At 24.6% G+C, this 21,971-nt stretch overlaps 4 protein-coding genes across 4 annotated transcripts; 2 read left to right on the plus strand and 2 right to left on the minus strand.

The window, feature by feature from the left end:
- Window positions 1-3,205: 3,205 nt before the first annotated feature.
- Window positions 3,206-6,620, minus strand: Phum_PHUM239090 (leucine zipper-EF-hand-containing transmembrane protein 1, putative; the record flags this gene model as incomplete). Its single annotated transcript, XM_002426117.1, has 7 exons — window positions 3,206-3,375; window positions 3,495-3,663; window positions 3,774-4,115; window positions 4,200-4,571; window positions 4,748-4,999; window positions 5,195-6,159; window positions 6,563-6,620. The coding sequence occupies 7 exons, from the start codon at window positions 6,618-6,620 to the stop codon at window positions 3,206-3,208; spliced, it is 2,328 nt and encodes a 775-aa protein (XP_002426162.1).
- Window positions 6,621-9,770: 3,150 nt separating this feature from the next.
- Phum_PHUM239100 (uncharacterized protein) lies at window positions 9,771-11,945 on the plus strand (the record flags this gene model as incomplete). The annotated part of the gene is made up of 4 exons (XM_002426118.1): window positions 9,771-10,917; window positions 11,010-11,400; window positions 11,533-11,729; window positions 11,848-11,945. 4 exons carry the CDS (start codon window positions 9,771-9,773, stop codon window positions 11,943-11,945), a joined length of 1,833 nt encoding a protein of 610 aa, XP_002426163.1.
- Window positions 11,946-15,040: 3,095 nt separating this feature from the next.
- Phum_PHUM239110 (Spermine oxidase, putative) lies at window positions 15,041-17,373 on the minus strand (the record flags this gene model as incomplete). The annotated part of the gene is made up of 4 exons (XM_002426120.1): window positions 15,041-15,217; window positions 15,599-16,281; window positions 16,324-16,974; window positions 17,121-17,373. 4 exons carry the CDS (start codon window positions 17,371-17,373, stop codon window positions 15,041-15,043), a joined length of 1,764 nt encoding a protein of 587 aa, XP_002426165.1.
- Phum_PHUM239120 (uncharacterized protein) lies at window positions 17,372-20,540 on the plus strand (the record flags this gene model as incomplete). The annotated part of the gene is made up of 10 exons (XM_002426119.1): window positions 17,372-17,386; window positions 17,561-17,633; window positions 17,716-17,879; window positions 18,111-18,208; window positions 18,536-18,849; window positions 18,967-19,064; window positions 19,152-19,302; window positions 19,466-19,635; window positions 19,731-19,948; window positions 20,024-20,540. 10 exons carry the CDS (start codon window positions 17,372-17,374, stop codon window positions 20,538-20,540), a joined length of 1,818 nt encoding a protein of 605 aa, XP_002426164.1.
- Window positions 20,541-21,971: the final 1,431 nt, after the last annotated feature.

Consider the following 21,971-nt stretch of genomic DNA (forward strand, 5'->3'; position numbering starts at 1 on the left):
TTTGCTTGTTGATAAAAATTAATGGCCACAAAATATAGTATTAAGCTTTATATTTTTTTATCGCAAAAAAAACAAACACAAGCTTTTATTAATTCTAAAACATGAAGATTTTAATAATCTAGACTTAAGTTTGATATATTCAGTATATATTTACTAAATTAACAAAGTTATCATTATTATTAAATTGTTTTTTTTTTCAAATCGATAATCACACTCTTTTGGCTTTTATAGTAAAACTGATTTATTTAATTTTAACATCAAAATTTAAGTTAATAATTCAAATTTACTTAAACTTTGAGGAAAATGGCTCTACTATTTAATTTTTATTTTGCTTCTTATTAAAAAAAAAAAAAATTTTAATTTTATAGTACTTTAAAAAAATAATGTAGCTTTTTATTTTTCTTTCTAATTCTGTAGTATTCGGTTTTTAAATGTTATTTTACATTTATTTAACCTTTTATTTATTTAATAGTATTTTGTTAATTTTATTTAGTTTTTATTTTTAATTTTTTGGTTCACACTGTCAAAATGAGTTATCATTAATTAAAATAATTTTTGGTCAATCAAAAAATTTGAAATATTTTAAAGTTTTACTTTTAATTACTTTTAATAAAATTTTATTCGGTTGAATTTTAAAAAACTTGGATGAATAAAACAGAAGGTGGAAAGGGGTTCGAATCAATAATAAAAACAAAGTTTAAATATAAATTTAATATTTATATATTAATAATAAATGAGTGCTCAATAATAAATTATTAAATAATAATAATTGAAAGTGCATAAATATTAAATTAGGTGAAAAAAAAAAATGAAATAATAATAATAATTTATTATTTTTATTAGTTTCGAGGCTTATAATAAAAATGAATATTTTGCACTTATCATTAATTACAAAAAGAATCTCATTTAAATTTAAAATATTTCATTTGTTACACAAAAAATTATATAATTGTGCCACAATAATAATAATAATAATAAATGGTTAAAAAAAAAAAAAAAAAAAAAAAACAAGAAAACGCTTGATAATATCTAAATATATCTTCCAATATTAAAATTATATTACATTGTTATTACTTAATTAATTAATTATATTTTTTATATTCATTTATTAATAATTTATTAATATTCACATACATAATTTATACATAGCAATAATTAATATATCATAGTTCTGTATCGTTTTCAAATTTTTTTTTTTTTTTTTATTGTTAAATTTCATTCGAAATATAAAATTATTAATAATAATAATAATATTTTTTGGGCTGGAATACGAATCAAAACCTCAAAAATTTGTTTTTCAGCCTTTAATATTATTAATTTTCTTTTCTTTTTTTTTTTCAAAACAAAATTTAAATTTAAGTTAAATAAATAAATAAGTCATTCACACAATACAAATTTTTATTATGTACAAAAAAAAAAATAAATACTTAAAATGTTTTTATCATGTTTTAAAAAGGGAAAAATTTCAATGTTATCAATTTTTATTATTATTATTATTATTTATGTTTTTTTTGTGTGTGTAATGGTCATGAATTGTATTTGGTTTTTATGTTTTATAAAGAATCTTGTAAAAATGTATTCTAGTCTCTCCCAAATAAAAAAAAAAATGTTAAAATTTTTTGGTTATTTAGTAATAATAATATATAAATAAATATATAAAATGGTCAATTGTTGTTAGTTTTAACAGGCAATTAAGGGGACATGATTATTATTATTATTATTATTATTATTCGATAAGACTGTTGTAAACAATATCTTAACTGATAATTAAAAAAAAAAAAAAGAAAAAGTTTTTATAAATAATTAATATAAATTTTTTTCTTTTTTCTCTCTTTACGTTAATTTTCGTACTTATAAATTTCAATGAGGGAAAGTTAATAATAAATCAAAATATGAAAAACCGTTTTTTTTTTTTTTGTTTTTAACGGAAAATTTTTAAACATCATTTATTTAATACTTTTTATCTGCACATAAATAATTTAAAAAAAAAAAAAATTTTTATCAGTAGTAAATTTAGTTTTAAAATGTATTATTATTATTATAATTAAAAATAACATTATTATTATTATTATTATTATTATTGTCTTTGCTTTAAATAAATTGTTAATAAAGCCAGAAACCGTAGTTAATTTTGCTCCTCTCTCTCTCTCTCTCTCTTATGTTTTACATATAAATAAATAAATTATTATTATTATTAATTTAAATAAAAATCGCGTTAATTATATCAATAATAATAATAATTATTATTTTTTTGACAAGTAAAAAAAAAAAAAATTACATTTTATTTAAAAAAACAAACGACATTATTATTTCTATTTTTTCTATTTTGTTTGTTTAATTCTAATTTAAAGCTTTTTATACAAAAAAAAATAATAATAATAATAATAATAAATGTATGCAACTATTATACAAAAAAAAAAGTTATAAATATTAAAAATTAAAAGTAAATTAACTTATAATTTAAGCAAAAAAAAAATTTTTTTTTTTTTGTATTAAATACATTTATTACTTTGTCTCAATGTAATATTCTTTTACAAGAAATGTCAATGTTAATTATGTCTGTTTAGCCTTTCTTAATCAGACAATTAAAAAAAAAAAAAAAACAGGAAAATTCTTTAAACAATCAATCAATCAATCAATCATTGTTCTTCACGGAAAAAGCTTTTAATACTTTTTTTTTCTTATAATTATTAAAAAAAAATACCATTGACTTTAATTGGTATCTTGTATAGGTTTAAAGGGTTAAAAGGTTTGAAAAATAAATTTTTATTCAGTCCTTTTTTTTGAAAAAGGAAATTTAAATTAACTATACCGATTGAAGCACATAACATACACCAAAGTTGTTTATGTTTTAATTACCTGGAAAAATAAAATCAACATTTTTTTTTTTTTTTTTTTATACGATTAAACTAAATATTAAGTAGTATGTGTGTGTTACGTTTAAAAATTTAACATAATTTTCCTAAATCTAAAACCAAATTTGATGAAGACATGACATGACATGACGACCGGATATTCCACAAAATGACTAGATATTTAATGCGTCATTATAGATTAACAAAAAGAGAAAAAAAGAAAACTTCTCTACCTTTTCTTCGAATATTTCTTATTTTTAATTGAAAACTAAAGACGACCGACGAAATATCTTTACAAGGGGGGGGAGGAGAAAAAAACAATAAATTTAATTTATTTATTCTCCATTGAATTATAAATTCTTTTTTGTATCGTTATTTATATCTTTTGGCTCGGTTATTGTCGGAGATCCGTTTGGAGACACGGACATGGCTGCTGATGATGCCGAAGCAGAAGCATGTTTAGGTGATGATTTTTCAATTGATTCTGGTTTTTTTTCGCTCGTAATTTCCGATCCCGTTTCTAAAAAATTATCGAAAGGTGAATAGTTTTTTTTTTTTTTTTTTTTTAAATAAAGAGGAGTCAAACGGAGAATAACAAAATGGAGCTTATTTTCAAATTTCTCTTGATTTTAAATATACCTTTTTTCGGAAATGGCGGCGTGATTTTTTCCGCCAACGATTGTTTTTCCAATGCTTTTTCTATTTGATCCTCTAATTCCAACGCTTCTTCCTTATCCATAAGATCTAAAATTTCGTCGAGTTGCTTTGTTGTAAGCTGAACGTGTTCTTTTCCTATTAACTCAATAACCTAAAAATTTTTTTTTATAATTCTTTTATGATAGTACACAAAAAATCTACCTACTCATTTCATGACGTAATAAGGGTATTTTTTTTTATTATGATTAAATATATATATACCTTAAGAACTTCGTCAACGCTTATGGCTCCATCTCTGTCGTCATCTATTTTTTCTAAAACTTTACTAATCTGATGAATTTTCGATTCGTCAGGAACTTTTTGCAGCCTTTTTATTATACCCATAAGTTCGTCTATTTTTACGAGTTCTTCCGATTTTTCCTTTTCTTCTTGAACGCCCGAGGCTTTAAGTTTTTCACCTTTATTTTCTAAATCATCTAAAACCACGTCCAATTTCGATATCATACTGTTGACTTTTTTATACAAGTTTTTGGCGGCTTTTGTTTCTCTGATTTCCGGTTTCTTTTCTTTCGTCGCCAAAACTTCAGTTAGTTCTTTAACATCCTATAAGTGAAAAGTGAAAGTGTTGGGAAATTCTTGTTAATCGTAAAAGGTAGGTTCGATAGATATTTTTAAAAATTTATTTACCTCTTCGTAATCGTGCATTTCTTCTTTAAGTTCGTTCAATTCTTCTTTTTCCACAATCAACTTTTTCTTTTCTTTTCCCAATGCATCTAATGCATTTTCAAGCGTTTCAATGTCTTGCGTGGTAATTTCTTCAGAGGCTTCCTTTTTTTTTTCTGCCGATTTATCGAAATCTCTCAAGCCGACATCGGTTTTTAAAATGGGAGCTGTGTCGATTAATTGTTCCTTTGAAACTTCTTTACTTGCTTTCTTACTTTCCGACTCTTCGGCTCTTTCTTCTTGAATTATTTTTTCTTCGGCCCTGATCAATTCTATCTTTGTTTTATTATCCAATGCACCTTCCCTTTCGCTGATGGCTACTTTTGCTTTTAATTCCTTAAATAAACAATGTTTTAAAATATTAATAGAAAATAGAAAAAGATTCATTCGAAATTACTTCTTTCAAGAAATTACTTCAAATATCTTATTTTTAAACAGAAAAAGTGTAAAATATTTTATACTTGCTACATTTTCTACATTATAAATAATAATAATAATAATAAATAACGTACAGCTGAATCTGGTAGAGCTGAAATAGTAGCTTTTAGTTGATCGGTAGCTGCAATTGTGTCAGGTAGCATAAGAGCCCTGGAAAGTAGTAATAAAGAAGGTGGAACTTTTTCATTTACGCTTAAATCTAACCATTGATTTAATTGTGTTTTTAATTTGTCTGCTGATACCCCATATGCTCTCATAGCTCTTGCTTGACAAGCAGTTTGTAATTCTTGCACAGTCAAAGACTCAATACCTTCTTTTACAATCATCTATAAAATTATTAAAAATCCAATTATAAATCTATACACAAACAATTTTTCGTAAAATATAATAATAAACAAAAAACTTGTGCAAAAAAAAAAAAAATTATTTCTTTTAAATATTGTTTCACTTAAATCAATCATTATAAATTAAATTATTCATATATACACTTTGATTAGGTATTAATTAGCTCAAGGTTTTACCTTATCATCTGCTGCCAAGTTCCTAAGTCTCATTCGAATCTGAAACCTTAATAGATTAGTAGTCCCCATAGGATTAATATCTAAAACTCTACACAAAGCTGTTAATTGTTGCCTTGATAATGAGTCTAAAATAATTTCATCTTCGAATAAAGTAGAAAATTTAATTATAGCTTCATTTGAAGGAGCTTCTCCAGATGTTCTAATTTTTTTGAAAAATTCAGTGAATTCTTTAGCTGCTTCATTGTTTTTGTCTTTCGATTGTACAGACATATCATCAAGAGTGGTTTGCAAAAATTTTGCCATTTCCAACCTGACTTTAAGTGACTGCTTTAATTTATCATCTCTTTCGGTAGCAGTTTGAAAGGTGGATGGTAGCATATTAGGAAAGAGTTTAATAGCTACAGGAAGTAACAACTCCATAAAAGGTACAATTATAAATACAGAAAATGGTAATAAACGAAATAGATCACCAACAGTTCTAACAAGTAATCTATGTTCCCTTCGACTTAAAGTTTTTCCATTAAGAACTCTCCATAACAATTTTCTAGAAATATTAATATCGATAAATAATAATCTAAATCCGTGATAATAATGCAAAATTTCATCCCAAATTCTTTCTTTTAATGGTTTTTTTATTTTAACTGGTTCAGGAGCAGAAGCTTTCTCTTTAATAGCTTTAACTGTAGTTTCAACTTTTGAAGAAGGTTTTAAAGGTTCCTTTTCAAGTAAAATTTTGCCTACTGAGAAATTTCTAATTAAAATTAAACTTTCTTTTTTTAACCCTGAATGTATTAATATATATGATGGAGATATATAATTATGTGAATGATAAGTAAAAATATTTTTCAATGTAGGACCTCCTCCAATTACACATCTTGCTGAATGAAAAATTAATCTTTCTTGCAACCAAGTACCCGACAAAAATAGTTTATGCTTTTTCCACCCTTGACAGCAACAACCATCTCCTGAAAAGTAACATTTAAGGTTTTATTTAACCATAATTTATATTTGAATGTAGGAAAGAAAAAAAAAACATTTTTTCTCAATAGAAGTAAAAGTAGGATAATTAAATATTATTTAGGTAAAATACTAGTTATAACATTTACAATTCTCAATGTAATTTAAATTTTATTTTAATCTTTGAAAATATTATCTAATGAAAAAAAGGTTTTTTTTTTTTTTTTTTTCATTTTTAAGAAGCTGTAGTAAAAACATAAAAAAAAAAAAAAAAAAAAAAAACAAACTTCTTTTATGCAGCATTGATAAATTTACTCTTAACGTATTATTATTATTATTATTGGGCTAAATGTGACTGTTGAAAATTACGTCTTTTCACTAAATTTTTATTATTTTTTACAGATAACTTACTCTGAATGACTTTAGATCTAATTACTATATTTGAAGGAGACTTAAAAATGGCCTGCATTTTACAGTTTTCAAAATTGGTAAGATAAGTATCACAGTAAAATTTTTTAATAATAATTAAAGTAATATAAAATAACTGCCATGTTTGTCGCAACACTGAAAATGTCGTGAAAATATTCGTCTAAATAAAACTTGTACGCGGTAATTGATTTGTTTCAAACTGCTAAAACTACAAGGTTTCAAAAAAAATAATAAGAAAAATGTTTATAACTAAATGTCAATGTTTTTTTCATTTTTTAAAATAATCTCGAAGCAAAATATTTTAAATGCATCAAGAATTATTATAAATAAATTTAAATTTATGTTTTTAATGATAAAATCATACGATTCGACTAAAGCCACTTTTTAATCGTGACCTAGGCAAATGACCAGATAAGTAAACTTGGCAATGTTGCATACTTTTGTGTGTATTCATCTTGTGAAATATACAAAACACAACAAATCATACTTGTGGTTTTTTTTTTTTTTTTTTTCAAAAAATTATTGTTTATAAATTAGTGTTGTTATAAATACATGTTTAAATCAGTAGAATTTTTATCGAAATTGAAATTTTTATTTAATTTAAGAGTTGTCAGTTGTTCTTATGGCGGGAACTCGATAAGGAGGCCTTTCTGCTTCGATCGAGGTGAGGTCATCAATATCTGTTATTTTTTTTTTTTTTTTTTCTACTACAAATTAAATTATGATTGCAATTTTTAATAAAGGAAAAAAATATTTATTTATTCATATAAAATTTACATGGGTTGTTTTTTTTTTTTTTTTTTTTTTCGTTAAAAATATTATGAATGATTTTAAATCATGTGTCTATAATACAAGCAAGCTTTCAAATCAAAACAAGCAGAAAACATTTCGCCTACTTCATATCTATTTATAGCCAATTATTTTAACCTGTTTCAAAAAAATTTAATTGACAAGTGGGGAAATAAATAAACACGTTGTTGAGGTCATGTTTTGTTTCTTCACGCGCGGGACAGCTGTTTCATTGCCTTTACATTGAAATAATAATAATAATAACTAAATTAATTATTTGAATTTAATTTAATTATACATTGACTTTTAATAATATAATAAATTTGTACGGAAATGTGACTGATGTGTGCGAGACCGTGTGAGAGAATATATGTATATATGAAAAAACAATATAATTTTCTTTTCATTTCAAGGACATGCAAAATCAATATCTTTACAAATCATTTATTTTTTTTTTTCTATATACAAATTATAATTTTTATTGAATTTATTTATTTGTTTAAACAAATTTTAATTGACAATTTGTATAAATATATAATAAAATTGAAGAGGGTGAAACAATTATTAACTTATTTTAAAAAAATTATTATTTAAAAATTTTTTGTTGTTTATTTTCAAGTACAATGCCAGGCCTTGAATTTGTTTTTATTTTTTTTATTTTTTCAATATAATAAATTTTTTTTTTTTTTTTTTTTGTCATTTTCGAATATTTTCATCTTATTACGGACGTGAAAAAAAAAAAAAAAATTGTTTTGATTGACAAAACACGTTTTCACAACGAATTAATTATTATTTTTCTAATATTTTTTTTATTTTAAATATATTTTTGTTTACATTGTGATTAAACTTTAACTTGTATTGTTTTGAAAAAAAAAAATTTATAATATTTATTTATATATATATATATTTAAATAAAATCGATTAAATACTCGTGGTTTATTTAAAAAAAATTTATTCATTGAATAATTTTTTATTTTATTTTATTTTCTAAAACATTATTTTTATAAGTTTTTGATTGTACAACATTATTAAATTCTCATATCAAATACCGGTTTTGTATTTTTTTTTTTTATGATTAAAAAAAAAAAATACAAAATTAAAAAGGGGAGGGGGGGGGGAAAAGATTTTCAATTATATTATTTAAATTTAAATAAAAATTATTATTATGTACATTTGTCAAATGTCAAAGGGTACCTGTTGTTGTTTCTTGTTTGTTTTTTTTTTTTTTTTTTTTACTTTTCATTTAAATTATTTTTAATTAATTTAAAAATAAATAAGACAAAATTTATTTATTTATTGTTTTGATATTTGAATTGTGAAAAAAAAAAAAAAATTTTTTTTTTACCTGTTTTACTCGATAGTAGCCGACCTCAGATAGTTTTAATATGTTCGAAGGTCCTAATAAACTAATACTAACCGTTTAATTAATTTTTACTGATCTATTATTATTATTAGTATTATTATTATTATTAAATTCATATATATATATATGCATGTTATTATATATAGTTTATGTATGAACGCAATGTCAATGCAATGTCGTAGGTTTTTTTAAATAATTTTTTTTTTTTAATTGAAAAATGTAAGAAGAATATTAAAGGATTTTCTCCTCCATACAATAATAATAATAATAATTTATTTTAAAATTTTATTTAATTAAAAATAATATGAAAAAATTTTCCAAACTTAAACTTTTTTGTTTTTGTTTATGTTTTTAATATTTACTATATTCGCATATTTGATTTTTAAATAATAAATTTCAAGGTCAGTATCTCGCCTAACTCATTTTTTTTTATACGTTTTCTTGCCTCTGAGACATTTAACATAACGATACAGCCAAAAAAATAAAAAATAATAATTTTATTAAAAAGCAGGGAAAAAAATAAATAAATAAATAAATAAATGAAATACACAAAAGATTAAAGTTTTTCGCTTGTAATTTAACGCATATTGAATTTTATTTAAATTGCACATTTTTTTTTATTTATTTATTTGTAAAAAATTTTTTTTTAAAAGAAAAGAAAAAGAAAAAGTTAATAAGTTAACTATTTTTAAAATATTTTATTATTATTTATTTAAACTTGAGAAATTTTAAAATGAGTATAAAAAACTTTTATTATTTATGACTATTGTTTTTTTTCTTTTTTTTTTTTTTTTTTTTTGTTTTTTTCAGATGTTTGGCTGAATTAAATCACAATAAAAAGAGTCAAGAATGACCTGATTATTTATATATATATTTTTTTTTTTTTTGTTTGAATTTAATTAGGAAAATATCATTTTCGATTATGACTTAAAAATATGATTTTCAAAAATAAAAAATTACATAAAAGAAAAATTTTTCGTTAAATAAAATAAAGGAAATAATTTAGGGAAAGGAAAGGAAAGGAAAGTAAATTTAGTTATGGGAGATCCCTTGTACTCGGGAGAATTTTACATTGATTCTGGTTTGCTTATAAAGCCGGAACCTGGAATTGACCAAATGTGTACTTCAGCTAGTGTTCCCATTCCTCATAGAAGGATGACGACGGATTCATCCGAGTTTCGAGATTTTAATTTTGACATTAATTCGGATGTTTTATCTTCGTCCGTAATAAACGATTCGAATTGTGAAAAAACATCCGGTTTGATTGTAAATGAAAATAATTTGTGGGACAAAACCGAGACGAGAAATGAAAATTATATTAAAATGGACGAGGAAGATATATTTCAAGTTGATAAGGCTGATCTTATTCAGGGACCGACTTTGGCCGAATTGAATGCCAACGATGACACTCTTCTGGGAGATCTCAGTTTCGATGATCTTCTCCTTCCCGAAGAATCCAATTGTTTCGCAAACGTACCTTTTGTTGCCATGGGACAGCAGGATATAAATGCTCCCGCAGTTAACGTTACCGATGGGCAAATCACGTCACAATCGCATTTATCAGTTAATTCGCCATTTGCTCCCTCGTCTTTTCCCCCGGCTGGTTTGGGGTTTTTAAAAGACGGTTTTAATTCATCTTCGAGCGTTCCTTCTAGTCCTCTCGAATTATACCTCCACGGTGCAACATCCGCGTTGTCTCCGTCAAGTCATAGTCAACACAGTTCTAGTTCTTCCATACTCCAACCGCCACCCGAATCCACTCCTCCTAATAGCATAAGTCCTTTGCAGATTAAACACAGTACGCTTCACGAACTTCTCCTCAAAGAATCCTTTTCCTCTCCCGATAGGCTACAATCACTCATGGGAAGATCGCCAAAGAGACCTTCGAGCCCATCGGTATGTGCTCCGACTAGTCCTAAAATTTATAACACTCGTTCAACAAGGCACAATATATCTCGACTTTCTTCTTCTGCGCCGACTCATCTAGGATTAGAGCAAATTTGGCAAAGGAGAGAACCTAGAAAACATTTATTGTCTACCGGGTCTCTTGCCGAAGGCGGTTCTACTTCTTCTATATCTATGGGTGTGCTAAGCCCGGAATCTCGCGATTTTTCACAAGATGAAGGTTCAGAATCAGAAGATGAAAGTGATCATTACGAATACGATAACGTATCTAGCGATGCCGGTAAAAAAAAAAAAAATTTTTATTAATAATTAAATTGAGTCAATAATCATAAATAATTTTAAATTAAATTTGTAATTTTTTTCATTGATTAGAATCGAGCGATGGAGAAGGCGTTGGAAAAGAAAAATTATCAAAACAGCAGCTTTCTAAAAAAGAAAGATATTTCTGGCAATATAATGTACAAGCAAAGGGTCCAAAAGGCCAAAGGTTAGTTTTAAAGACAAAACTGGAAGATCCCCACGTACTGAACGAAGTCACAGATCCGGTTTTCAGTCCAAGTTGTTCTGTCCGAGGAATAAAACATAGTGGAAAAGCGAGGAAAGGAGATGGAAACGATTTAACTCCGAACCCTAGAAAACTTCATTTAATCGGTAAGGAACTGGACAAACTTGGAAAAGTCATCAACGATATGGCTCCCGTTTCTGAGCTGCCTTTTAATGTCCGTCCAAAAACGAGAAAGGAAAAAAATAAACTTGCATCCAGGTACATTCAACTGCAAAAAAAAATTTCAATTCAATTTATTACCGTAATATTATTATATTAATACTACTATTAATATGTGAAATGATATTAATATCTATAATAATAATAATAATAATAATAATTTACCGGTAGGGCTTGCCGTTTAAAAAAGAAAGCTCAACACGAAGCCAATAAAATAAAACTTTACGGTTTGGAACATGAACACAAAAAACTTTTGACGGGGATCCAGCAAATGAAACAGCTTTTGGTCGCCAAAGTTAATACCACGGAATCCAACGGAAGAGATGAAATTAACAAGCATGCGGATAAAGTTGTTAAAAATGCTACCAGTAAGTTTTTATCACTCACGACATTTTATTTTCAGCAGTGGAACCAACAAGAACACATAGACAAAAATCATTTTGTCTTTTGACACGAATGTAAACAATTTTTATTTTTAAATTTCAGAGGTTAGAATCGCTGGTTACACGACGGAATACGTTAATCGAGTGTTGGACAAAGTCAGATCTGGGATTACCGATGGCGGTCTCGACGAATTTAATTAAGGATAAATAATTAATTACCCGGGGGTAAGTGGTAATTTTTTTTAGTAATAATTATTATTGTTGAAATTGTATAGAAAACGATATTATTATTATTTTTTTACTTGTTATTTGGCTTTCTTATAAAACGTATCGCCATTAGTAAAAAAAATTCGACCAAATATTTTTTTATTGCACATATTTGAAAAAGAAAAGGAATAATAATAATAATAATAATTTTTTTATTTTTGTAAAAAGAAAAAAGTTTATGTAAACCTTAATTGATAGCAGTTTATTATTAAAATGATAATTTATAATTAAAAAAAGAAAAAGAAAACAAAATTACGCAATATTTTTTTTTTTTTTGAAATTTAAAAAAAAAAAAACAAATATTAATTTATGCCATGTTTGATAAATCAAAAAAAAAAAAAAAGAAATTTATTTTTTAACTTATGTATTTTATTTAAAAATATTATATTTATGTATATTTTTTTATTTTTGTAAATTTCAACGGCAGCCATATACATAATTAATTTTTAACGTTTTTTTTTTTTTAAATTTAAATTTTTTTATTAATTTTTTCAATTATATTTAATAATGATATGGAGGGATGAGAGAAAAAGGAAATAATGTAAACAAGGTAAAATTAATAAAAGATACATAATTTAAATATAAATATATATATATTTGAAAATTAAAATAAATAAAATGTTTTATTTTATGTAATTAAAATTTTTTAAAGACTGTTTGTTAAATAATTAAAAAAATTTTTAAATTTTATTTTAATAATAAAAATTAATAAGCGCATTGAATAAGTTTTGTTATTAAAAAAGTTATGTTTGTTAAATTTTAACCGAACAAATTTTTAAATTTAAATTTATTATTATTATTATTATTTCTGTTGTAATTGATAGTTTCAAAGAAAAAAGGAAAATATATTTTTTTTAATTTAAAATATTTATATATATAAAAAAAAAGTAATTTTTTTTTTTTTTTATAAAATGGTGTCTCGTATGATGTGCAGAAGTTCCTGGGAAATATGACAAATTTTATTATTATTAATTGTATATATTGTATGTAATTATGTAAATAATTAAAATATGTGAGTAAAATGTTTTAATAATAATGATAATAATATTTTTCTTACAAAAAAAAAAAAAAAACTTAATCGAAAAAAATAAAAAAAATTAATAAAATTAGTTTTGTATATATTATATATTATAAATATATATATTTTTTTATTTGTTTAAATTGATCGAAAGGAAAAAAATAAAATGAAAATATTCTATTATTATTATTATTATTATTATTATTTTTATTATAATTGCATGTTTTACTTAAATGTGTTCAATAATAATGTGATAAAAATTTATTCGTTAAAACAAAAAAAAATTAATTAATTAAAAAGCTATTGGAAAAAAGAAAATGATTGATAAATTTTTGTTTTTTTTTTTTTTGGAATTAATTAAATAAATTATATTTAATAATAATAATAATAATAAATTGTTATGTAATTTGAGAAAATAATGCAAATGTAATTAAATTCATTTAATAATGCTTGAATTAATTTTTTTGTTTCGATTGATTGATTGTTCGATTGAAAATTTTTTTTTATGTATTTTCTGTTAAAGTTTATTAAAAAAAAAAAAAAAAAAAAAAGAATAAAAATGTACATTTTATCATTGTTGTTAATTAAAAATTAAATTTTATGAGTTTTTATTTAAATTTTAAAGAAGAAGAAGAGGAAGAAGCATTTGTCAAGGTGCCTTTTATTTAAAAAAATAAATTTCATATATATATATATATATTTGGATAAAATTTTATGTTTTTGTGTTTCGAAAAAGAAAAAAAAAAAAAATTATGCCAATTTAGGAAGTAGATTTGTTTATTTCTGTTAAAATTAATACAAATTTTTTATTTATCAATGTTAATATTTAAATAATGAGATAAATAATACCATTGGAATTATTTTTATTTAAAAAAATTTTTTTTTAAAATCATTTCGGTTGATTTTGTTCATGACATGTCAATTTTACAATAAAAAATTTTGAAAAGGTTAAAAAATTAAGAAAATAATAATTAAACTTATTCAAATAAAAAAACAGAAAAAAAATTTTTATTGAATACATTTTACATAAAAAATAAAATAAAATACTTTGTTCCATACTTAATACAATATATATATATATTTATGTATAAATAAAAACAAGCCTCACAACTCGATTCATTATAAGTGTTATTTAACTTAATTATGTGATAAGGGTAATTATTTATGTATAACTACTAATAAAAATATGTATGTATAATTAAATAAATTCATGGTTATCCCCCAACAATTAAAATATTAAAATCAAAAAAACAAAAACAAAAAAGGGAAGAAATACTGTTTTTTTTTTAAAGTCAAAATCAATCGATTCATAATAATAATAATTTAAATAATTAATTTTTTTAATTTCAAATCTTTTGTGCTAAGTAAATAAATAAATAATAACAAAATATATATAAAAAATTATTGTTAAAAACATCACACATAATTCGAAATCATAAGTATGTATAATTTTATAATTCTTTATCAATTAATTAATACTAAAAATTGATATTAAAAAAAAAAAAAAAATTAGATTAATTATTTAATCTTGTGTGTGTCTGATGTTTTTAACATTTAAAATTTCATTTCTTTGGTTTAACGTTTTTTTTTTTTTTTTTTTTACATTATCACTATTATTATTATTATTATTGAAATTGTAACTCAAACGAATTTTTTTTTTTGTTTATTTTCTGGCCTCTTTTTTCTATATTTAAATTTTATGCAACAGATTGTAAATTCTATTTTACTACATTTAAACACCAATTTTTTTAGTGTAAAACTTTATCCTCCTATTTTTATATTTATAAAATTTTTTTTAAATTTAAAAAAAAGCATTTCGTTTACGTATAAAAGTACAGTGTGGCTAAAAAAATATTTTTTTTTTTTTTTTTTTTTTTTAAAGCAGAAAACTTATGACTAATTAATTTTTTTTCACTTTTTCAATGTGCTCAAATAAAAACAGTGTACTCAAACAAATAAAATTCGTTTTGAATATTCTAGAAAGAAAAAAAGAAAAAAAAAAAAGAAACTATTAGAGATCGTTTTTCTCATCATCGTTTTTGTTAGTACTACAAGAATCTTCTTCTGTGATATTTTCGACTTCCGCTTTTAAAATATTTTCAACTGCACTCTTTCCGGTTAAATAGGCGCCATGAACGGTTGAGTAAAAACTATGATGAGTATGCTCTCCGGCAAACAGTAAAATCGGCTGTGAAAAAAAATCACAAATAAGTGCGAAAAATGAAGAAAAAAGGAATGTTTTATGTTAAAAGTTAATATTCTTACAATGCCACGAAATTTCGGTAAGTTAATTTTGTTTTTTTTTTTTTTTTTAAATTTTAAGCAAAATATCAAATTAACCAGAAAGTATGAAAGATGAGTTATGGCGGTTTTTTTTTTCTTCAATGCATTTAACTAAAAAATATTAGTATTTAGCAAGTTTTTTGTGACATTTCACCTACACATTAGTTAATGTAATTATTCATAATTATCAGTTTTAAAGAAACACAATATGAAATGACTAAATCAAAATAATTTCATGGATATACCGTATAGCACTATTCTATAAAAAATTTTTTTAAAATCTTACTTTTTTCTTATGTAAATGAGAAAATAAAGGCTTGGCAATAACTTCAATATCTAAATGTGATGCTTCTACACTAATGGAAGAATATGATCCTCTAAAGTGTTCATTACTATGCCATTTAGAAGTTGTACATGTCTTGGGCAATGGGATATATGGATCGTTGAGAAATTTTCTTAATATTTCTGTACATTTTTCTCCGACAACTTGATTTGGTAACTTTTCCATAAACTTTGCTTCTTCTCCAGATATCCATCCAAGTAACAATGTGTCGCTCACTTTTGAAAAAGCATGAATTTTTTTGAACCAGCAAGTTTCGAGATTTTCATCTACATTTTCATTGTCCCAAAGTAACATAACTTCTGTAACATTGTCATGTAAAAATGGCCTAGAATATTCCAAAAAAATTTTATCAACAGTTCCAAATGATAATTTCTTGATTGAATCTAGTTTATCTTGAGGCAGTTTTGGAGAAAATAAAGTGTCCGATTTTTCTTTTAAGACACCCAAAGGGATTGTACATATAACATGACTTCCATAAAATTTTACACCATTTTCACAAATTACTTCAACCACATCAAGTTCTTTTTCAATATCGAAAATTTCCAGGTTTTGCAATTTAGAATCGTTATCATCATTAGAATCATTAGAATTATTTAATGGTATCTGCTCAATGTTATGCTTTTCTTCTTTGGATTTGCAACTAGAATTTTTTTTAGAATTCAGAGCACCATCAGAATCTGAATCATTATTCACTTCACCATTGGCTAATAAATCAATACCAGAATCATAACCAGTGCCCTGGCAACATTCATTTTTGCATTTATCACTAATCCAATTAATCTTGGTAACACAATGATTTAAAACTATATTTTCAGGAGGTATATCTAAAGCAACAGCTTGAAGTACACTGCTGTACCCTCCAGGCAAGACAATATTCCCTCCTTGGAGTTCTATATAACTACCTAATTCTATTAAATTCACTTCGTTCATATCATTACAACCAGTAATACAAGTTTCTCTTTTCAAAAGAGAATCAAAAATTAGCTGTTTTATGTGCTTTTCTTTATTATCATTAATTCTGTCTAAATATAAAGCAACTTCTAATTTAATATGATCTCCAACATTAGATATTCCTTCTGGTGGCAAAAATTGAGATAAAAAATATTCTTCACACCTTCTTAAAAAGCAAGTGTAAGCCTCATACACTTCTTGCAACATAAGAAAAGGGATTTGACTTCCATCTTCCATTACAGCTAGTACTTGGTGATCTTTTGGTGTATGTGTTATGTCAATAAGTCCATGATTTAAGGCTAATTCATACATGGGATTCCCTAGTATACCATGAATATAATTTGCTCCCATTTCTAATTTTAAGTTCCCTAAGAAAAAATTAAATCGTCATAAACTTAAAAGAAATCAATTTTAAGTAAATTTATTTTAATGTAAAAGTTATTTGAAAAAGAAAAAATTTAAATGTCCAATCCTAGGTAAAATATTTGGAATTATATTTTAAACATTACATAACTTGAAAAATATTCAGAAAATCCAATAATAAATATTGTATTAAAAGTATTAATTAAAGTATTAAAAGTAAACAGTGTATTCACCCATTTCATATGCTTCCACTCTGCCTCCAATTTTATCCCTCGCTTCCAAATTTTAAAATTCGTTATTCCCTTTTTAACCAATGCATCCCCAGCTGCCAGCCCACTTATCCCACCTCCAATAATAATAATTTGAAATAAATTATTATTGTTATTATTCTTAACTTCGGCCATGACGGCCGTCGTGGTATTAGAAATTTTTAATTACACGAATTTATGATAACGTTGATGAAAATCAGCTGTATTCTTCTACAGTCAACGTTAATCTAAAAACAAAAAATCATTTTTTCACGTTAATTTAGTAATTTATGGATTTTAATAATTAAAAATAATGTCTTTAGGTAATGAATATTTATCAAAGAAGAAAATTAGATTTAGAACCAATTCAAATAACTACGATCGTTTAGAAGATATAAATAACACTGAAACAAACGGTAAGTTACAAAAAAAAAAAGTTCATACGTTTATTTTTTATCCAAAAATTCTCTATTGATTGTTTATTTTAATTTATTTCAGATGTATCTAAACCTTCGTTACTTCAATTTTTAAAAGTCGAAGTAACGAGGGGTTTTTTGTTGGAACATGACGAAGAGAGGTATACAAAACGGAGGGAAAAAGTGTATTCTTTTATGAAAATCCCCAGGGAAGTTGAAAAGTTTATGGCTTATGGATTTTTTCAGGTTTGATTAATTTTTATTTATTTGATCTCACCAATGATAATTTTTATTTTCCTTTTAAAAATTTTATTTCTATTTAAATTTACGTTTTTTTTTTTTTTTTTTTGTTTTTTACCTAGACAAAATAATTAGGTAAAAATTAACTATATATTTTATTAAATATGGAGATAATTAAATTGAATATTCGATTTGTTATTTTTCATGAAAATTATTTTAATTTATTTTGTTTTGCAGTGTGCGGACTCATTTTTATTTGTATATACATTTTTACCATTGCGAATTCTGTTGTCGCTTTCTGGAATTTTATCAAGGCCAATTTTAAACTGCTTTGGGTAATTATAAAAAAATTAATTTTATTAAATATCGTACATTTGATATTTTATTGAATATGAAGTTTCTTAATTTTTTCGTTGATCATTTGTTATTTTTTCTCAAATCATTTGATTAAAATTAATTTTTTTTGTTTAAACTATACAATTTTCGATTCTAACTTAAACAAAGTTTGAATTTAAAAAAGAAAAACATTTTAGTTAAAAAAATTTCTTTACCAGTTGCAATTGAGCTATAATACCCTTTAAAACAGCTGAATACATTATTTTTTTGAAATTATCTTTCATAAAATATTTTTTAATGTTTCATAACTTTTTATTTAATTTCAGGTGGAAGCAAACAAAACCTAAATGTGTTTTAAAACCTGCAGAAATATGTGATTTATTAAAAGCCTGCATACTAATCCTTTGCAGCATTCTAATGCTTTATATAGATACTTCAATGATGTACCATCTTATCAAGAGTCAATCAGTTATTAAATTGTATATATTTTTTAACATGTTAGAAGTCAGCGATAGATTATTTTCAGCTTTTGGTCAAGATACCATTGATGCCTTGTTTTGGACTGCTATTGAGCCGACAAATGGTGGAAGGGAACATTTTGGACTTATCCCACATTTACTTTTGTCTATATTATATGTCTGTATCCTTTTTAAAAAAAAGAACAACATTTAAAGACTCTGTCACTTTAAATTTGTTATCATCATTGAATTAATGTCATTTGAAAAAAAATTAATTTTCTTTAATTTACCAATATTAGTTTTGCACGGATTATTGGTATTGTTTCAAGCGACAACATTAAATGTAGCCATTAATTCGGATAATAAAGCTTTATTAACAATCATGTTGTCTAATCAGGTAATTTAATTTCAGTTATTTGAAAATTAATTATTTTATTAAGGATTATTTTTAAAATCTTTTTTTTTTTTTTTTTCTAAATTTTAGTTTGTGGAACTCAAAGGAAGTGTATTTAAAAAATTTGACAAAAACAATTTGTTTCAAGCATCTTGTTCGGATGTCCGAGAGCGTTTTCACTTATTCGTTTTGTTGTTCATTGTCGTACTGCAAACTCTCAAGGAGTATTCTTGGAAAGAAGGTAAAAACAGTTGATAGTTTGAGCTTGATATGAAGAAAAGTATTGAAAATTTGAAAGGTATTCAAGAAAATCTATTGAAAACCCTCGCTCATAAATTTTTCTCTTCTACCAAATATTGTATTTGAAATTGATTAATTTTTTTTTTTTTGCTGTTTTTCTCCAGAACAATTTTGGATTTTATTACCGGACTGTCTCCTTGTTTTGGTGTCGGAAATTTTTGTTGATTGGATAAAACATGCGTTCATTAGTAGATTTAATGAATTACAACCGGACATATATAGAGAATATACGATAAGTTTGGCTTATGACGTTGCTAAAACAAGACAAAAATTTGTGAGTTTATTTTTTTTTTTTAATTGATGTGGTAACATTATTTGTGTTTAATGGATGCGTCATGTAATATGTTTTTTTTTTTTTTTATTTATCAGGCTTTTGCCGATCATTCTGATTGGGTCGCCAGAAGAATGGGTTTCATTCCTTTACCCCTCGGAGTAGTCATGTTTAGAGTATTGGTTCAAACTGTAACGATCGATAGCATTCAAGGTGTCATTTTATTCATAATGGCCTTTTTAGCTCTGACATCATTCAGAGTTTTAAACAGTTTGGTGATTTTGGGTAAAGCATGCGACTTAATATCTCAACATAAGTAAGTCATTTTTTTTAAAAATAAATTTGTTTTTTTCTTATTGGTCTCCTAATAATAATGTTTTGTGAATTTCAGGTCAGAGAAAGCTTCCGGATCGCAGAACGTAAGTCGAGCTGGCAGTCCGACTTTTAATACTCCTCCGGCACGACATAGAAAAGAGGGAATGGTTTTTCGCGATGCTCTCACGACCGTTTTTCATCCCATCGACGGTTCGAATCATCCGGGGAAACCTCTACGATCTGTAAGTACCTCAGACTTTACTTTTTCTACCGATTCTCCAAAGAGGAAAAAAAATTCAAAGGAAATGGATCCGAATTTGGGTCCGGCACCGCTTTTCGCCAATAGTACCGTTGATTTAATTGGGGTGTGCTTAAACGAAGAATTACTCAAAGAAAATAACGAAAACGGGGTAATAAAAAACGAAATTGAAAATTTATCGAGGAGCACGCCCGACATACAAAAAAATTTAGATGAATCCCACGAAACGACAAGCATAAATCAAACCGGAAATATGAGTCTGACAAAAAGAGCAGAATCGGAACCTTCTTTGCCTTTTCTCGTTGAAAACGAAGAACCCGATTCTGATTCTTAAACTTTTACTAAAATATAATACTTATTTATTTTTACTTATTTTTTCTTTTCTTTTCTTTTCTTTTTCTTCTTTTTTTATTATTGTTATTATATTTAATTTTTTTTTTAAATTGTTTTTATTTTTTTTTATCCGCGCCCCCGAGAGTGTATGTGTGTGTATGTGCGTGCGTGCGTGTATTTTTTTAATTCGTATCTGAACAAGTATTCTGTGCATTTTCTCAGGTTGTCTTTTTTCTCTGTAAAAGAAAAATTTATTTTTGAAATAATCAATCAATTTACCAAGTTTTCCATTTAAGTAAAATGTTCTTAAGACTTACAAAAAAAGAAAGGGAAATCCAATTGAATGAATGAATTAATTTGAGATTTATAATATGATTGATTATGAGTTATCACGTGAGATTATATTTAATTTAATCGGATTTTTAATTAAAACCAAGTATAATAATAATAATAATAATAATAATAATATAAATTGAAATTTAAATTTGAATTTAGAAAAAATTATTGTTTACCGCAAAGCAGTGACACCTAGTGACGTAAATTAAAACTATTTTTTTCGCCGTATTTTATTTGCCATAAGTGAGAAATTTTTTTTTTTTTTTTTTCCGGTTAACGATGATTAATTTTTTTTATTTTATTTTATCAATAATAATAATAATAATAAGAGGTTTTTCTCGATTGTCCTCTTCAATCACGGGGTTTGAGTATTTTCAAAGTACCAGGTGATGGTTAAAAAAAAAAAAAAACGCACATGAAAGATATTAGGTATTAGGTATTGTCGAATACCTACGCAAGCATTCATTTTTTTTTTTTTTTTTTTTTTTTTCGCCCAATAAATAAATGTGACCAGGGCTTGTTTTAATATATAATTAAAAAAATTTTAATTTGACTCTAAACGTATCTGTTTATCATTACTCATAAGGTATCAATTAAGAATAAAAAAAAAAAAAAAAAAAGCAGAAAATTCGTACGATGCAAAAGATTTTTCTGACAGTTGTTTTCCGGGTTTTTATTGTTAGCTTATGATAAAAATTAATTTGCCCTACCTGTTCATTCATAACTCTCAAGTTAAAAACCATTCAGGTTTTTCTCTCTCTCACTCTTTTTTTCTCCCACTTCTCCTCCAATCGTTTTATTTTTGTTAAGAGAGAGAGAGAGAGAGAGAGAGACAAAAAGCAAGCAAACAAACAAGCAAGCAATATTTTTGGCCTCGTTTAAGCCTTGGACTTTTTAAAAATTCCAGAAAAATCTGTAGGTTGCTTCAACTTCATTCATTATTTTTCTCTCTCTCTCTCTATATATATACAGGAAGACAAAGTAAATTATCATCATCATCATCATTATTATTACCTTTTTATTTTATATCTTAACCAGGCACACGTGATATTGTTGTTGTTGTTGTTTATTAAATATTTTATTTATTATTATTATT

The sequence above is a fragment of the Pediculus humanus genome, genomic scaffold (assembly GCF_000006295.1).
Source record: "Pediculus humanus corporis 1103172107610 genomic scaffold, whole genome shotgun sequence".
NCBI lineage: Eukaryota > Metazoa > Arthropoda > Insecta > Psocodea > Pediculidae > Pediculus > Pediculus humanus.